The 18514-nt window shown below is 55.0% G+C and overlaps 1 protein-coding gene across 1 annotated transcript; it reads left to right on the top strand.

The window, feature by feature from the left end:
- The first annotated feature begins 1246 nt into the window (after window positions 1–1246).
- On the top strand, window positions 1247–17526 carry ADAMTS8 (ADAM metallopeptidase with thrombospondin type 1 motif 8). Its single transcript, XM_068418382.1, has 9 exons — window positions 1247–1864; window positions 8935–9174; window positions 9423–9555; window positions 10054–10221; window positions 10377–10675; window positions 11164–11347; window positions 11641–11813; window positions 12414–12589; window positions 14001–17526. Exons 1-9 carry the CDS (start codon window positions 1256–1258, stop codon window positions 14731–14733), a joined length of 2715 nt encoding a protein of 904 aa, XP_068274483.1. The 5' UTR covers window positions 1247–1255; the 3' UTR covers window positions 14734–17526.
- The last annotated feature ends 988 nt before the right edge of the window (window positions 17527–18514 follow it).

The following is an 18514-nucleotide window of genomic DNA, read 5'->3' as shown; positions in this document are numbered from 1 at the left end:
GTTGGGTTTGCATCCACACCCAGGTTAAAGGAGCACAAGTCCGGTCCTGAGCGCATGCTGCTCCCTGTAAAAGGTTTAGAAAAATCAGGACAAGGAGCAGGATAGGACCCACCACCCCCAGACTGCAGCAAGGACATCCCAGGATATCTCAGTGCTCCAGAGGCCAGGAATCTCATGAACTCATGGAGAAGGAGGGTTTAGGAGGAAAGAAGGAGTAATATATAAGAAGTCATTTCCCTTTCTCCATTACAGCTGGTTGTTCCCTGGTGCTGAGCGGGTTCCCAGCCAGGGACAAGCGTGTTTCTGCCCATCTCCTGATGTTTGTCACCGCTGAGTACATGACAGGATCTACCTGGTTTTACAGCCTGAGACTTTTATACTCCTGTAGGATTTTCACTCACTGCAAGGAAATGCAGATAGGAAGAAAAAGTCCATCTGAAAGGGGGAGACCTGGGTTTTAAATGAAGTCGCACACCACCACCACTACCCCCCCCCCCAAAAAAAGTGACAGGAGGAGCTGGCTGCATTGTTTTATTCTCATAGGTATTTTCCACAAGTCTGATTTAGCCCGTTGGCTTATTGCAGCTGGAGGAAACCCCACATGGACCCAGCTGTCAGTTCAGGGCATGGAAACCTCCTTGTGTGTGTCACTGCTGGAGCTTTCTCTGTCCCTGGCTAAGCGAAGGACATGGGAACGGCGGGGCGAAGCCTCCCGAGGCACCTTCTGCCTTGCAGGCTGGGATGAGATGCTCTCAAACTGGCAAAGCTTCGGTGCTTTCCAGTAGTGAAGGGATGCTGGGGGGCAAATGGGAGAGGAATCACTCCCCCTTGGGGCAAATCCTCCTGAGGTGGGGGAGCAAGACCACCTCCACGAGCCCCTCTGCTGTTTGTCTGCGCAGGATCGGGGCCGGGCGGGGAGAGGCTGGGCTGAAAGGGGTTAATGCTGGGAGAGTAACAGGCTGGAGTTGACACTCGGCGGCAGGCGGGGCCTCAAATCGCATCCAAAAGTGGGTTGGGTGGTTGGTGGGGTTTTTTTTTTTTTGGTAGTTGTGTTGGGTTTTTTTTTAGGTTTTTTTTTTCTTTCACTTCTCCTCCTCCCCCAGGCTCTGGCTGGCAGGGGAGGGGAGTTGTGGGGGGGGTGGGGGGGAACAGCGAGCGCTCAAAAATAAACCTCTTATGTCAAAGCCGGAGGGGAGAAAGTATAAATACAGCGGGCCGGGCAGCCGGGGCGCGGAGGCTGCGGGGGAGCCGGGCGATGGGGCGGCGGGCGCTGCTGGGGGGCCGGGCTCCGCTCCACCTCCTGCTGCTGTGCCACGCCTGGGCGCTGCCGCCGCCTCCCCGGGACACGCAGCCGCTGCTGCCCGCCCGCCTGCCCGCACCCCCGGGCCAGCTGGCCCTGCGGCTGGCCGCCTTCGGCAGAGCCGTCGTCCTCCGCCTCCGCCCCGACGCCGCTTTCTTGGCCCCCCGCGTCCGCCTGCAGCGTTTGGGGGGGCGGAGGGCGGCGGCACGGAGCCCGCTGCGCCGGGGCTGCTTCTACTCGGGGGCCGTGGACGGCAGCCCCGATGCCCCCGCCGTGCTCAGCCGCTGCGGAGGAGGAGGAGGAGGAGGCGGTTTTCACGCCGCTTTTCTCCTCGACGGGGCGGCTTACGAGCTGCAGCCCCTCGGGCATCCCCGGCCCGGCCCGCCCTGGGGCCGCCCGCACCGCCTCCAGCGCCGCGCCGCCCCGCCGGGCTCCCGGCCCGCTGCCGCCGGCCCCGGGCAGCCGCTCCGCAGGGCCAAGCGCTTCGTGTCCCGGCCGCGCTACGTGGAGACGCTGCTGGTGGCTGATGCCTCCATGGTGCGCTTCTACGGGGAGGACGTGGAGGTAAGGGCCGGCGGCGTCCTGTGTCCCTCCGTCCCTCGGTCCTCTCCATCCCCTTCGTCCCTCTGTCACCTCCATCCTCTGTCCCCTTCATCCCTGCGCTCCCTTCATCCCTCCATTCTCTGTCCCCCTCCGTCCCCTCCATCCCTCTATCCCCTTCATCCTCCATCCCTTCATCCCTCCATTCTCTGTCCCCTTCGTGCCTCTGTCACCTCCATCCTCTGTTCCCTGCGCTCCCTTCATCCCTCCATTCTCTGTCCCTCTGTCCCCTCCATCCCTCTGTCCCCTCCATCCCCTCCATTCCTCTATCCCTTTCATCCTCCATCCCTCTGTCCCTTCCATCCCTTCATCCCTCCATTCTCTGTCCCCCTTGCCCCTCCATCCCTCTGTCCCCTCCATCCCTGTCCCCTCCATCCCTCTGTCCCCTCCATCCTCCATCCCTCTGTCCCCTCCATCCCTTCATCCCTCCATTCTCTGTCCCCCTTGCCCCTCTGTCCCCTCCATCCCCTCTGCATCCATCCTGTCCCTATCCCCGCTGCCTCTCTGTCCCCTCCTGTCTCCACCCCTCTGTCCCCACTGCCTCTTCATCCCCTCCTGTCCCCCTCTGTGCCCCCAGCCCACTGGCTCTCTGCCACCCCCGGGCTGCCCACTGCCGTCCCTGAAGGGACCAGAAGCCCTGGGACACCAGGAACCTGAGGTGGGGATGGGATAGGGGACCTTCGCTCTGTCCCTACCTCTCCTTGCTGTGTAGGGGCTGTAAATCCCTGGGGCAAAGGGATTTTGATCTATGGGGTTTGGTCAGTGTTTGGGGACCCTTTCCCCGACCCAGAATCCGTCCCTGGGAGCCTTTGTCTGCACAGACACCGTGATGTCCCCTTAGTCTGGTGTCCCCATAGGTGGGGGACAGAGTGGGTTAATGCCTTTCTTGCTCCAGGGAAAGAGCCTGTGCTGCAAAGCGATGAGCTTAACTCCCTTCCGGATAGGAGCTGGGCCAGATAGTAAATAAACCCAGGGCTGAGTAATGTGCAGTCCCGCTCCTGAGCCACCTGTTAGCAGCCGAGCAGATGCACGAACAACCCTTTCCCCCGGCCACCACTGCCAGAAACGCTCCCTTTCCTTCATCGTGCTCCGGCTGCAGAGACCCTGCCCACAGCCAGGCTTTGTGGAGACCCCAGGAGCGGGGATCCTGGCCTCTCAGCCCCCCACATCCATCTCCAGGGCTGTTGACCAGCCGCTTTCATCAGCCCCAAGTTATTTTTCATGCCTCTTGCAAAGCCAGCTCCCCACTGCCATGCTCCCTGCATCTAAATTCAGGTTTGCACGGTCCGAAATGTGCTCGGGGCTTTGCAAGGGGTAACTGTGCACTGAAGCTTCTCATCCTCTGCGGTGGGTTGTTTGGGTATGGGGCTGTTTGAGGAGTCCTTGAAGCTGGAGCTCAGCAGGGAGCGGTGGGGCAGCTGAAACTGCTCTTTGGCAACCTGGCTTTGCCATTTCTGCCCGCTTTGTCCTTCCCCTGGGGGCTTCATCCAGCTTCTCCACTCCTAATAAAGCAGTGTTTTAATTCTTGACCTTGAGAAATGCTCAACCTTGGAGCTCCAGCTGATTTCAGCTGCTCAGCATCCCTCAGGTTTCACCCCTTGCTTGGTTTTGCTTGCATGCCACCCAACCAGGCTGGCAGGAACAGAGAGCAGGGGACGAAGGAGCGATGGACGCTGCGCTTGGAGGCAAATCACCCCCCTCCAGAGCTCACAGCAGTCAAAAACAGAGTTTGCAATGGAGTAACCTGAATTTTTAAGCAACAGGCATATAAACGGTGGTGGAAATGACTCTCCCATGCTGAGCTGCATGTATACACAACCGAGGGGCTGAAACACTGGTCCTGTACCCTAATATCACTGGTACAGCCCTGGGAGTGGGTCTGGTGGGTACATGACAGCTCCCTCCTTAGTTACCAGCGAGCTTCCAGTCTGCTTGGCTCCCACTTTGCCCCCATCTCCTCTTTGTCATCAATCTTAGCATCATCTCTCAGGGTATTTCTTAATGGGAAGGAAGCCTTTAAAGATCTTGTTTTGGATGAACAGAGCAATAGCGTGTTTAAGTATTTGGGAGAAAACTTAAACCAGCTCTCATCTAGCAGTAAAAAAAAAAAAAGCCACCTGCTGTGTTTGTGTGTCTTTTGTTCTCAGCAACAAAAATGCAGGGAGAAGCACAGTTGCTGCTAACTCAGGAGACCAAATAGTTGTCTCACTTCTCCCTAAATACCTACATTTTGTGGGCCAAAGAAAAGTGATGGCTCACTCATGCTGGTGAGATCTTAGCTGACTAGGAGATGTCCAGGGAGCAGAGATGTTGAGTCAGAAGAAACCATAGTTATATAGTGACTTTTCTTCCTGTAACCACACTTTAATTACCAAATATTTATTAAAGGTCACAAGCATTGTTTGTGTTCCCAGTGATTTTCTTACATAAGCTGTAACAGCTCAAGTAGAAGATAGTCACTATGAGATGCACTCAAGCACTGCAAGTCATAATCAATGTCATGCTGTTGTTAGGAAAATGCTATTAATGATTTATTTCTAATAAACCTGAGCCATTACAGCCCAGCTGTTAACCTAATTGAGATAACAAGAGTTTAATTCCACCTCCATCAATAAACCAGGAGGAAATGATGAAGTGAGAGCAGAACCAGACCTGAACTTTGAGGGCTTAATCATTCTTCTGGCTTGATGCTTGCAGGAGATGGGGTATTTGGGGAGCATTAGCAGCAGGACAGTGCTGAGCAGTAACACCTGGGAGGAGCTGGCAGGTCATGGAGGGCTTGGCAGGATGAGACCTGCAGTGATTAGGAAGAGCCCCCTTATATAGGGATGGATGCGAGGCCCCAGGCTGGGCACAGAAGTTATCCTTGGAGGACCCAAAAAGGGATGGTGAGCATCACTAACAGAATTAAGTGAGGGTTTTGAGTATGGGAAACTGAGGCAGGAGACAGTGTAGGGGGTAATCCCTCTGAAAGGGGGCTGAGCGTTTGGGCTGAGCACCTGCAGCGCAGGCTGCACTTGCGGAGATGCCCCGCGAGGCTGGGGGGATGTTTGCCGAGACACCTAAAGCAACAGACGGTTACCCAAACCGCCCGCAGCATCCCCAGCCAGCTGGCAGCAGGATGGGATTCCTGTGGTGGGATTTCTCCAGTCTCTCGGGTGCGGATGAGACGCGTTTCCAAGCTTTCCTCTGCAAACACGATGGCTACGATCCCCTTTTCCTCCCCCCTCGCTCTTGCAAGCGAGGAATCTGCAATCCCCGGCTCCAAGAGCTGGTAATGACCGAGGAGCGGGGCAAAATCACATCGGTCCGATCAAGCTGGGATTCCTCGACCGACTACTGTGGTTTTTCCAGGCAGATTTACGAGGTTTTAGGAGTGCTGTTGCAATTCCTTCCCTCTAAGACCAGGTGGGTGCTGAAGCGTGCGGCACTGGGCACTGCTGGGGTCCCGCTGCTGGCTCTCCCACACCCGGATCGACTGTCAAAGTGACCTTGGAGGTAAAGCCAAAGCCATCCTGAAGCCTCAGGTCTGGCTGCTAGGCTTGCTTTAGGATATTTTGCAGGGTGAGTTCGCTTAATCCCTTGACAAAAGGAGCTGGCCCCTCCTGAGCCCATCCCAAAGCCAACCGGGGTGGGATTAAAGGGGGTCTTTGCAAAGCAAAGGGGGAACCTGCGCCGATGCTGCCGTCCGCCAGCATCGCTGGTGCTTCTCCTCTGGGGTTGGTGAACCCGAGCCTGCCTCCGCGTTGGTACGAGGGGTCGGAGGACCGGGCAGCCTCCCTAAATCTTCCCCTGGCCGATGCGCTCGCTTCCTCGCGTCGCCCCGTTAATGTCAAACAGCTGCCGCGGTCCAGCCCCAATGATTATCAAGGGCTTCAGTACGAAAGGCGCAGCGTGAAGGGAGATGGCTCCCTCCAAAGCAATCACAAACTGCCCCCCTCCTGCCCCGGGATGCTCTCGGGACGGGGTTTTGCTTCGTGTCCATCCGTGCCTGCAAAGAGGTGGGGGCAGCCCATGTGCCTCAGTTTCCCCTGCCCTGCAAAGGGGTGATTGCGTCTTTTGTGGGTCAGCCCCAAATATCTGGCAAAGAGGAAAAGAGAAAGGGGGAAAAATCACGTGGATTTTTCCACATGGCAGGGTGGCTGCTGGCCGCTGCGGGTACCCGAGCTGGGGGGCCAGCATGTGGACGTTGCTTTGGGGAAGAGAGAGACAGGCTGGGATGTGTTTTTACCAGTTGTTTTTTAAAAGCTGGGCAGCCCTCGCATCTGACCCTGTGTTTTCTTCCTTCCATCTGTCTGCACTCCAGAAATCTCAGTGTTTCTTTTTTTTTTCCACCCCCTACGGAAATGCTGGCTTCTAGGGAGAAAGGAGGAAAAAAAAAAAGAGAAAAAAACAAACCCAACAACCCTTTGAACAAACAAACCAACCTACAGCCCCAGGTTGGGCTGAGCATTAATCTCCACGAGCTGGGAACGTGTCGGAGGGAGGCGAGTAGCAGCGGGGTGTTGCACGGGTGCTCCTTGCCATCCTTCTGCACTGGGTGGGTCCGGCGACGTTAGATCATTATGTGCATACCACAATAATAGCTCGTGTCTGTGTAAGAGCAGTTTCTCTCCCCAAAAATAATAATATTTTAAAAAACGAAAAAACAAACCAGTTTAAGGATCTCTGCAGGCTTCAGCTTCCGAGTGGTTCCCACGAAGGAGAATGTAAGCAGAGATTTTGCAAGAGCCTGTATCAGAAAGCGAAATCCTTCAGCATTATCAGGTTAAAAACAACCACTTCAGTTCCCCACGCCCTGATTTATATTTATTTTTTCCTTTGCTAACCCTCTGCACGTGCTGTTTGCTGCTGGCACTCTCGTGTCGGCCGTGCTGGTGGTACCCATGTGTGCCTGGCTTAGGACTGTCCCAGGAGTAGCGATGCTGAGGCAGGAGGGATATGGGAGCTGCTGTGATGCAGGTGTGTCGGACAAAAGGCATCCTTGATTTTTAGGGGGGGGAATGGGTGGAATTTGATCTTCTCGAGACCAGAGGGAGACAAGGATTGCGGCTGGGGAAAAAAGAGGTAGGAGGTTTTGGGGGGCATCACTGGGCAGCAGAAGCCTGAGCCTGTTTGCAAAGGCACAGGGAGGATGGGATGAGCAGGATTCAGCTTGTCCACAGCCAGCTGTTGGCCAGAAGCACTCGATCAGCCTCTCCTGAGCTCTGGGGATCCCGTAATTTGCTTTTGGCAAACCCTTGGCTGAGCCAAGGCAGTTGCAGGTGGATTGCTGCTCTCCCCAGAGCAGTCAGGGTCCATCCGAAACCCAACCGCCTCCCACCCAGTCCAGGGATGGGTATAAATAGACACCAGATGGTGGAACAAGTGGATTTGACCTTTTAATCTGCACTAAATAGCTGTTTGTTCAGCTCACTCTCCGTCTTCGCTTTCCAGATGAAGGGAAGGCGGGCGGATGTTCTCCAAGTCTCTCCGTCCCTGCTGCTGAAAGAGTTTCTTGGCTGGATGTAACCCTGAGGATGCGAGGGTTGGTGTGCTGGGGGATTTGTGGTAGGGCCAGAGAGATCCCGGCTAAAAACTACCAGGATGGAGAGAAACCTGTAATGGGTTAGAAAAGGACGGGGCAGGATTTGCTCCCTTGGAAGTGACGGATGAGCCCGTGATGCGCAGCTCCAGCGCAGAGCATCCTTCTAGGTCTTCACACGTGTAACTTAGGAAGGCTTTGGGATCTTTGTAGGAAGCTTCCTAATGGACTTTTCCCATGGGGTAAACAATTCCCCCGGCCCCTCTGAAGCAACCATTCACGGGGTTGGGTTTCTTGCCTCGGCGGTGACTTCTCCGTGACATTTGTTGCATGCTTTGGGCTGGGATGTGAGTCATGGCGTGGAGATCTGGCCAGTCTAAATAAACCAGTCTCTATTCAGCGTTCCCATCATCCTTGCTGGGGCCTGCCCTCAGATAATGAGCCGGGGAGGACTTGGGCTACGTCTTGCTGAAGCGAGACATCTGTTTACACGGAGCTGCCAGTGCCGGGATAAAATGTGGCAGAATAATTTAAAATAACCACAACAGCCCTGGGTGAGCAGCTCTGCCCCGTGGGCTGCTCTCGGTGCAGCAAATACGCCGTTGCTGTTAGGGGACGGGGGGGGGATCTCCCGAAATAACTCCCTCGTTTGCTAAGAAAATGGTATTTTGTGCATATCGCTGTCCCGGCAGCATCGCAGTGGATGAGCGTGCAGTGGATTTGGGGTGAAACTCAGCCATCAGAGAGGGCTTCCTCCAGTTTAATTAAGTAGTGGTGCTGAAGCGAGACCACGGGGTGTAATTTGTCTAGGGAGGAGAGAAGCCACTTTCTCTTTCCCAATACTACATTGTGTAATAGCTGCATTTTTTTCTCCTGACTCTGGGGCCGTGAACGGGTGCCAAGCAGAAGAGGAATTTCGATGCTCCGATAAGATGTTTACATCAGCCTAAACATTGCTGGAGCGTTTGACATATTAAGTAATCTCTGGTCGTCCCAGTCGCCTGAGCAGGGGATGCTGCTGGAGGATGAAGGCTCAGCCGTCAAAGTGCTTTGGCCTTGGTTTTTCACCGAGGATGTTGGGTTCAAACCAGCGCGGGCAGGAGTTTTAGAGCCGTGCGAGGGTGGTTTTGCACCCACGGGAGGTTCTGCATGAGGGGGTTCCTGCCCTGGGGCAGCAAGGGCAGGGTTAATGCTTTGGGAATATGCACGAGCACTCGCGTGAGGTTTTCCCGAAGGGTTTCTGAGCGCAAAGGGTTCATGGCAGGTGAGACGTGGTGGCTGGAGACGGGGTTGCAGGGCTGGGCTTGTCCTGCCCATCCTTCCTGCTGGCACAAGGTGTAAAGCATCACGTACAGAAAAGGCAGCACTTAGTCCATCAACCCATGTCACTGCCCGAGTCCTTCTGGATGTGGTGGGCTTCATAAATGAGGCTGATTTCTCCTTTCCTAACCAAAAAAGAGCCCTGAGGTGAAGGTTTCACCCAGGCTTTGCCCTTTCTCCCTCCCCGCAGAACCACGTCCTGACCCTGATGTCCATGGCAGCTCGCATCTACAAGCACCCCAGCCTGAAGAACTCCATCAACCTGGTGGTGGTGAAGGTGCTGGTGGTGGACGAGGAGGCGGTGGGGCCGGAGGTGTCCGACAACGGCGGGCTTACCCTCCGCAACTTCTGTAGCTGGCAGCAAAAGTTCAACCCCCCGAGTGACCGGCACCCAGAGCACTACGACACTGCCATCCTGCTGACGAGACAGGTCTGAAGGGTCCCTTGGGGATGGTGTTGGGAGGGAGAGGAAAGGGGTGGAGGTGTCTGCGGAGGGAGAGGAGGGATCCCCCCACCATGCAAAGGATGGAGCTTGCAGCAAAGCAATGGGGGGGTGGTTGCATTTGGGGTGCAGAGCCCCAATGGGTTCCCCAGTTCTTCCCGGAGATGTTGGGGCTGCTGGATGCGGGACCTCTTCACCCCCACCTCACCCCCCGCCTCGCTGCCGCTCGCAAACAGGACTTCTGCGGCCACCAAAGCTGTGACACGCTGGGAGTGGCGGATATCGGCACCATGTGCGACCGCAACAAGAGCTGCTCGGTGATCGAGGACGAGGGCCTGCAGGCAGCCTACACCCTGGCTCACGAACTGGGTAACGCACCCCTTTCCCGGGGCGGGGGGGTTCTGCTTTCCCAGCCCCGCTGCTGGCAGGGGACGTAGCACAGCCCAGCGCCAGCATCTCCCGGCTGGGCACCACCTGCCAAGCCTTGGGCAGCACCGAGGAGCTTCTGGCACTGGCAGAAGTCGGTTTGCACCAGCAAAGGCGCTTAGAAGTGCTTGAGCTGGTGTAAATCAGTGCATTTGCCTGATGGGATGAGCTAAGGCGTGGGACCGAGCACCTCTCCCCCTTGGTTTGCTGCTCCTAGAGATGCGCTGACTAATTTGGGCTGCTTTGCCCCGCATACAGCGGGCTGTAGCGCTGAGACAGAGTGAGCAATTTTTTGTTTATTGCTTGATTTATCAAAGCAAACAGCTTTTGCAGCACTAGGAACCGCTCGATGACTTGCAGATGCTGCCAGCTGCCCACGCGTCGCCTGCAGCAGAGCAGGGGCTGGGAGGCTGCGGCTCACCAACGCTCTCTGCTCCCCAGGCCACGTGCTCAGCATGCCCCACGACGACTCCAAGACCTGCGAGCGGCTCTTCGGGCCCCTCGGCAAGCACCATATGATGGCCCCTCTTTTCATCCACTTGAACAAGACCCAGCCCTGGTCTCCTTGCAGCGCCATGTACCTCACCGAGTTCCTGGACGGAGGGCACGGTAAGGAGCCTCATCGTTCAAGACAGCCTCTTTGCAACGCCTGGAGGGATGCGTGGGATGAATGGGGTTCCAATCAGACCACAAACAAAGGTTTGGGGTGCCCTGCTTGATGCAACCCACGGCATCAAGCCTTGATGCATCTCTGCCTTGCCCAGGTGACTGCTTGCTCGATGCCCCAGCCGAGCCCCTCTCCCTGCCTGCCGAGCTGCCCGGCCGAGGAGCCCTCTACAGCCTGGACCAGCAATGCCAGCAGATCTTCGGCAAGGACTTCCAGCACTGCCCCAACACCACGGAGGAGGACATCTGCGCCCAGCTCTGGTGCAGGACCGGCAGCGGGGAGCCCCTTTGCCACACCAAGAACGGCAGCTTGCCGTGGGCCGACGGCACCCCGTGCAGAGCCAGCGGGCTGTGCTGGGACGGCCACTGCGTCCCGCAGCATGACCTGAAGCCCCAGGTAATGGGGGGACTGGGGACCGATGGGCTGGGGCTCAACCCTTTGGGATTCCCAAACCTCTGACCTCAGTCCTGCCGTCTCCTGGACTAGCTTTGGATTAGCCTGCTTTGTTTTCTGGATATCTCTCCTTCAACAGCACCTTTCGTTAATCTTTATTCATGGCAAGGCCAGCTTGTAGATAAATGTTGCCGTGCCTTTCGCCAAGGCACGGGCTGGTCTGAGCGAGCGGCCGCCGTTCTGCAATTAAATCATAGCAGCAATTTCTGAGTCGGTCAGCAAAGTACTTAAACCCAGGCTTGACTTACAAGCGCATGAACAGACTGGTGGAAGTCGGTAATAACGTCATGTGAAGTATGTGCTTAAGTGCTTTGCTGGATCAGGGCCCGGCTGGGGGGAGATTTTAGCATTGCTCCAGACCTTTGGGAGTGAGCAGCCGGGGACGGACGGGCTCAGGGACGGATCTAACACCTTCTTGTGGCCTCTTGCAGCCGGCGGTGGACGGCAGCTGGGGCCCGTGGAGCCCCTGGGGCTCGTGCTCCCGGAGCTGCGGCGGCGGCGTGCAGTTCTCCTACCGCCACTGCGATAGCCCCGAGCCCCAGCACGGCGGCCGCTACTGCGAGGGCCAGCGTGCCCGGTACCAGTCCTGCCACACCGAGGAGTGCCCGCCGGACGGTAAGCCCAGCAAGGATGCAATTCCCTCGCCTCCTGCCCCCCCGTTTCTCCAGGACCCATTGCCAGGGATTGCTCCACTCTCCCTTGAATACTCATATATTTTTTGGGGGGGCAATATCCTTCTGCTGGGGGTTGTGATCCCCTCCAGCTGGGTCAGAGGTGGGTGGCATCCCTCTTCCGCTTGCACGCTCGCTGCGTGCTCCTGCTCCTGCGTCTCTGTGATGGCCGAGGAGGATGGTGGTTTGTGCCAGCTTCCTACAGCTTTTGGGTCACGTTTCTGCCTTTCCTTTCAGGCAAAAGCTTTCGGGAGCAGCAGTGCGAGAAGTACAACAGCTACAACTTCACGGATCTGGAAGGGAATCGCCTGGAGTGGGTTCCCAAGTACGCGGGAGTGTCGCCCCGAGACCGATGCAAGCTCTTCTGCCGAGCCAGAGGGAGGAATGAATTTAAAGTCTTCGAGGCCAAGGTAAGATACTTGGGGATGATACTGTGTCCAGTTCTGGGCCCTGCACTTCAAGAAAGATGTTGAGGTGTTGGAGCGAGTCCAGAGGAGGGCGACCAAGCTGGTGAAGGGTCTGGAGGGTCTGACCTACGAGGAATGGCTGAGGGAGCTGGGGGTGTTTACCCTGGAGAAGAGGAGGCTCAGAGGTGACCTTAGTGCGGTCTACAACTACCTGAAGGGAGGTTGTAGTGAAGTGGGAGTTGGCCTCTTCTCACAGGCAACTAGCGATAGGACAAGAGGACACAGCCTCAAGCGTCACCAGGGGAGGTTCAGGTTGGACATTAGGAAGAATTTCTTCTCAGCAAGGGTCATTAGCCATTGGAAGGGGCTGCCCAGGGAGGTGGTGGAGTCACCATCTCTGGAGGTGTTCAAGAAAAGCCTGGACATGGCACTTAGTGCCATGGTCTAGTTGACATGGTGGTGTCAGGGCAATGGTTGGACTCGATGATCCCAGAGGGCTCTTCCAACCTCATTGATTCTGTGATTCTGTGTGTGATAATCACCCCTCTTTACCCCATTTCAGATAAATGCCCTAATTGCTTCTCCGCATCCCCCCTTTCCCAGGTGATCGACGGGACGCTGTGCGGACCGGAGACCCTCTCCATCTGCGTCCACGGCCAGTGCGTCAAGGCTGGTTGCGACCACGTAGTCGGCTCCTCCAAGAAGCTGGACAAGTGCGGGGTGTGTGGTGGCAACGGCTCGACTTGCAGGAAAATATCCGGCTCGCTCAACCGCTCCAAGTAAGGGGAGAAGGGCTCTGCAGAGCCCTAGGATTATCGGGGCTCCTGCTAGGTCACGTAAAGGCGGTTTGCTTTCCGCACCCAAAGCATCGCATCTACGTGCAGACCTTGTTCACAGCAGCCGGACTCGAGGAGCACTTGGCTTCCCCTCCGTGCTGTTAACTGGGGTTTGCATGGCCGGGCAGCCTTGCAACAGCCTGGTCTGCTCCCCAGACTCCGGGGCTTATGCTAAGTTTATTTTGGGGCAGATTACTCAAGCCAAGCAGGGTTTATTTCCTAAACTAATAAGCTGGTGCTGACACTGGCGATGGGCTCAATAAATAAATCTGCTGCCCCGAGGAGTTTGCAATATGCATCTCGCCCCAGCACAGTGATTTGGACACATATTCAAGGGCTGATGCGGGATATAAATAGTTCAATAACTTTTCCCTGGGCTTGGGGGTGAATTTCAGTCCTGGGACACGGGCAGCGAGGCAGCCGCTTCCCTCGCCCAAGATCTCCGTTGCTTTGCCAAAGAGCTGAATTTAAGGCTTTTGTTGAAAAGATCGTAACAAAAGCCCAATGCATCCAATTCCATGCGGCGAGGTGACTCACGCAGTCAAATTAGATTTCCTAAATGGTTTCCTTCCAGGGAATCAGCTGAAATGGGGCTTCCACTCTCCTACGAATTGTTTGTGGTTGACTAAAGAGAGATTAGCGCGGTAGCTCCAGCCAAGAAGAGATCCCATTAAGATCAGGGTTAGGGAGGCCAGGGTGACTGAGAGCAGAGTTTGACCCGAAGGCTTTTTTTCCAAAATACTCTAAACCTAATTACTGACCGCAGCATCAACCGTGGGGATGCGTGGAAAACGATCCTGGGGGCCCCACGGCGCGAGTCACGCCAGGGCGGCATTTTATTATAGTGGCAAGTAATTAGCACAGCACGAGTACCAAAGCCGTCCCAGTGCTGTCCCGGGAGCCGTGGTGCTCCGGGGATGGGCTCCAGCTGGCTTTGCAGGGAAATCCTCCCTCGGCATAGGAAGGTGCTCGGTGCCCTCCAACGGGAGCTCCTCTGCATCGTGGTGGTGCCTGCAAAACCCTTCCAAATCTGAGCCCCGGCATGCAGCATCGCTGGGCAGAGCCAGGCTTTTAGCCCCCAACACTCCACCCATTTCAAAAGAAAGGGACTAAGAGGAATTTCTCCCCAAGGCTGGTAACCGTAGGGCTGTTCGTTTGATTTCATCGCTCGTTTTTGCGTGTAATTCAGCAAAATCTTCCAGCCGAGCATGCATCTGGCACGACTGCAATATTCCCAGCTCCTGAGCACTCTGGGTTACAGGGGAATGGCTTCAGAGCCATGATCCCACTCGCCAAGTGCTATCTCCCTCTTAATAAGTCCAAGAAAATAACCGTGTCCCTTTGCCCCGTGCAGATATGGCTACAACGACATCGTCACCATCCCCGCTGGGGCGACCAACATCGACATCAAACAGCGCAGCCACCGAGGGGTCCGTCACGACGGGAATTACCTGGCCCTGAAGACCCTCGAGGGCAAGTACCTGCTGAACGGAGACTTTGCCATCTCGGCCATGGAGCAGGACATCCTCATTAAGGGGACCATCCTGAAATACAGCGGCTCCATGACGACCCTGGAGAGGCTGCAGAGCTTCCGACAGCTCCCGGAGCCCCTGACCGTCCAGCTGCTGACCATCGCCAGCGAGATCTTCCCACCAAAAGTCAAGTACACCTTCTTCATCCCCAAGGACGTCCCTTTCAGCAAGCAGAAAGGCAAAGAGAAGAAGTCGGCCAACGTCATCCGGCCGATGCTGACCTCCCAGTGGGTCCTGGGCGACTGGTCCGAGTGCTCCAAGACGTGCGGCTCCGGCTGGCAGAGGCGGACGGTGGATTGCCGGGACGTGGAGGGTCAAACCTCCTCCGCCTGCGACAGAGCCCTGAAGCCCGAGGACATCAAACCCTGCGGAGATGTCCCCTGCCCTCTCTGGCGCCTGGGTCCCTGGTCCCCCTGCTCCCAAACTTGCGGCGAAGGCGTGCGGACGCGCAACGCCTCTTGCATCGATTACGCCGGTAAAATCACCGCCCCGGAGAAATGCAGCTCGCCGATGCTGCCGCCGGCCACCGCCCCCTGTGTGCTGCAGCAGTGCTGAGCCGTGCCAAGCCGTGCCGGGCTCGGCGGCGATGCACCGTGACGGCGAGGATGCCGCGGGCTTGCTCGCCAGACAAATAACCACTCTCCAGCGGTTCATCCCCACCCCATCGACGTCTACCTCAGAGGGGGGAATAACGGCAGCAAGACGGGGGAGGAATCACTTCTTTTTCTTTCTTTCTTCCTTTCTTTCTGGTTGGTTGCTCGCAGGCAAGTTGCAATTTAAGGGGAAAAAAATAAGCGTATCCGTAGAGTGGTTTCCAAAGAGCTGTTGTCAAACATGGTTGCAGACTCTGTTTGTAAGGTTTGATGGGGTTTGTTGCTGGAAAAATAAAAGCGAAGCCTGGCTTTGCCATCACCCCGTCCCAGCTGCAGGTCAAGGAGGTCCAGGGTGGGCGGCTTTGCTGATAAAATCGGGATCCCTTTGCGAAAGGCTTGGACTGGGTTGCCGTCCCCTCCCTGCAGCAGCGTGGGTGTCCTTGGGCACGAGGAGTGTTTTATCAGCTGTGGGTTTAGCTTGGGAGATAACTCGATCCAGCCGAGGGACAGACCCTGGCACGCGTTAGGCAGGAGGGCAGGGAAGGTGGTCGCGGCAGTTTCTGCTGGATTTATAATCTACAAGGTGGCAAACCTCTGCCTTCAAACACCCCAGCGTCTGCAGGGTTATTGCCTCAATTTCCTATAAAACCAAGGCTTAATTATATCCGATCTGGCTTGCAGGGCCACCATGAGGATTAATTAATTACTAATGCTGCAGTGCTTTGACTGTGAAATGCCTGTTGCGATACCCCGTCCCCCGCTCTGGAGCAGACACTTGCCAGCCTTTCCTCTCCCATCCTTGGCTTCCAGTCCCCTGCGTGCTTATTTTCTCAGCCCTGCTTTAATTTTGGAGATAATTCGCTGGGATGAGCCCAGGACCTGCAGACGTTGATCCTCTCCCCACCCCACCATGGTGACTGGTGCTGCTCTTCACCTCTGCTTTCCCGGGGTACGTGAAGATGCTCGGATCTGGCACCAAGCTCCAGCCTTGCTTGAGCAATTCTCAGTTTAAAACTGAGCCTGGCAAGGCTGGAGCTCTTCCTTCCCGGCAGAGAACAGCCAGACCCCTCTCCCCAGCCCGGCTCTGCCTGGCCCCGGTGCAGATGGCTGCTCAGTCCCTGAACTTTCCCCCTTTGGAAGCGATCGCCGTCCGTGTGCTGGCAGCAGCCGGCGCCTGGGGAGCGGGGATGGAATTTGGGGAGGTTTTACCATCTCTGGAGGAGCGATTTGGTATCTCCAGGCTCCTCTCTCAATGCCCCTCGCCACTTCCCTGCGGATGCCCGTACCCACCTTGGCTCCCCTTTTGGCAGCAAAACGTTGAATTTCCAGTGGGAACAGCCTTTTTCTCATAGGAAGGGGAGAAGGGCTAGAGGAGGAGGTCTTGAATTCGCTTCCCCGTTTGCAGTTGCAGAGCGAATCCTTTTTCTTGTCTCTTTTGCCTCAGCTAAGCGCCCGTGAGACCCTTTTCTCAGGTTTGGGATGGGGCTGTGGGGTGAGCCGCTCCCCCAAAGCCATGCCAGAAACCCCACCAGTTATTTGAAACCCTGAGATATTCAGCTTTTATCTCCTGTAGGTGATTCCTATTGAAACCAAGGCGGCTACAGCCGAGGACTGAGGGTACCAAGGGCTTGGCTCTTATTTTTTTAGGAAAGAAAAAGAAATAAAGGCCAGCTGCAGAGTCTGGATGCAGAGCTGTTCAGACCTACCTTCGGGCAATGTTCTGCGTCTGCTAATTAATCTCCAGGAATTTAAGCCCTCTCTCGCTCTAACAAATAGCTGGATGCTAAAGTCATGTCGCCTTGCAGGGTTATTTTCTTTCTCCCCTTTGAGTCTGCGAGGTTTTTTAACTCAAAGGCCAGCGTGTGTTTCCTCTCCAGCGTCATAACCAGCATTTAGGATGGGTCAGAAATTTCAGCCTGAGACGGTGCCAAGGAAAACGTCTGTATTTATCACGCAGGAGTCGTGCACGCCAAGGGGCTCTTCCAGTTTTTTTTTTTATATTCACTGCGCAGTTGCTTAGCTGGAGCTTCCTAGATGCAAATACTCCTTGCCTAGATGCAAAAACTCCCTGCTGCAGGCAAATCCTGCTGCTTTTCCAGCAAGGAGGAGGATGGGGATCCCGCTGGGACCGCAGGCAGTGATGCTGGGTTGAGGTGTGGGGTCTGGGTGATGGTAAGCGGGACTCCTGCCTTAGCCTTCCCGTAGAAACACGTAGCCTTTACGCTGATTTAAGTCGAAGAGGTTATATATTAGGATATATATATGTGTATATATATGTTTCCCTTCAGTGAAGGATTGTAGCAATGTACTGAGCCTCTTGTGTTAGGTATTTATTATAAATTTCTGTTTGGTTTTTGTACAGTAGCTGTCTGGAAAGGAGAGAGTTAAAAAAAAAAAAAAAAAGGAAAAAAGAAATTAAAAAAAGACTGTCTATGTTTTAACATGCTGCTCCCACATCCCCACTCCGAAACCTGCAGCGGGGTTGGAGAGGGGATGTCTCTGCTCATCGTTTAACCACTTCGGTATATGGCCGGTGTCCCCCTCCTCCCTGGAGCCCCCAAATCAGGGTGCATTTGCCGACCGAGCTGTGTAAGCGTAGCAAATCCAACCCAAAGGAAGCTTTGGACTTTCATTTTAAGGGGCGGGGGGAATGTAATTTTCCGGTTTTTAGCCTTTTGTTTGTATTTGTTTTTAACTTTGAGAACAGTCTGTGACTCTGCCTTTACCCCTTCAATAAAGGATTTCCTGCCTCTTACCTTTCTGCGTTTGTCTCTATTCGCACTTTCCTCAGGATATATTTTTTTTTCATCTCCATCCCAACAGCAATATGTTAAATCTCCCTTTTCCATAGCTTATTCAGTCATAAATAAATGGTTAATTCAGTTTTAAGATGCTGAACCAAAATGTTACATGACAGAGCGGACAAAACCCAGGGAGGAAAAATTATTCCCAATGAATTTGGAATCGTCTCTGTTTTGCAGACTGCTTATGAGCACCTACCTCCTCTCTGTATGTACACACATATAGATAATTCTGCTACTTACTAGGAGGACATACAGCCAAAACAGGGCTAAACCAGAGGGGATGCTGGCTCCTCTGCTTAACTATATAATAACCACAGATAGTAGGAACTCAGTGCTGTCTCTCTAGGTGTGGTGTTGTCCTCTGAAACACAGGATTGCTGAAATTTGGTCTATGGCAACACAGATTTTGGAGCCATCTCATCGGAATAAGCACAGGCTCATTACAAGGTAATTTGGATATCTTTGCTTGGGTCAAACAGGCTTTGCTGCTAGAGGTCCTAGGTGAAAGCACAGCCTGATCTTGAAGAGCAGCTGTGGTTTATTTTCTGTATATTGGTGATTTCCATCCACTGATGGAGCTAGAAAATGATATTGCTGTGGCTGGGCAAGGGCTGCCCCTATTTAGCCCCATAGGAGGGCAAGGGAAAGGGTTAAGCCATCGCCATGGGACGTGCCACTACGTTAATGGGCACAGCGACACATGCCACCCTATTTATAACCAGGTGTGACATTCATTTGAGATGACTTCCCTTGGCGCCCGTGTAGCCGGGTCCTGGGTTTCAGCTCATTAAGGCAGCAGCCTGCCCCGGCTTTTCCCCCCACCTTTCTTTTTTGTCATTTTGAGTTGAATAATTGGAATTTCGAACAATGCCAAAGGCTTTGGGATATTAACGGGTAGGGAAAACCTCCCTAATTAATCACAGCAGCAAAACCATCACA

This window comes from Nyctibius grandis, chromosome 25, assembly GCF_013368605.1.
Source record: "Nyctibius grandis isolate bNycGra1 chromosome 25, bNycGra1.pri, whole genome shotgun sequence".
Taxonomy (NCBI): Eukaryota; Metazoa; Chordata; class Aves; order Nyctibiiformes; family Nyctibiidae; genus Nyctibius; species Nyctibius grandis.
The sequence above is the reverse complement of the archived record's forward strand: the minus strand, read 5'-3'. Positions and strand labels throughout refer to the sequence as shown.

Coding starts and splice junctions, on each gene's coding strand:
- ADAMTS8 (XM_068418382.1), top strand. CDS start 1,256: ATGGGGCGGCGGGCGCTGCTGGGGGGCCGGGCTCCGCTCCACCTCCTG. Junction 10,222..10,376: donor GTTCCTGGACGGAGGGCACG/GTAAGGAGCCTC, acceptor TGCCTTGCCCAG/GTGACTGCTTGCTCGATGCC. Junction 11,348..11,640: donor CGAGGAGTGCCCGCCGGACG/GTAAGCCCAGCA, acceptor CTTTCCTTTCAG/GCAAAAGCTTTCGGGAGCAG.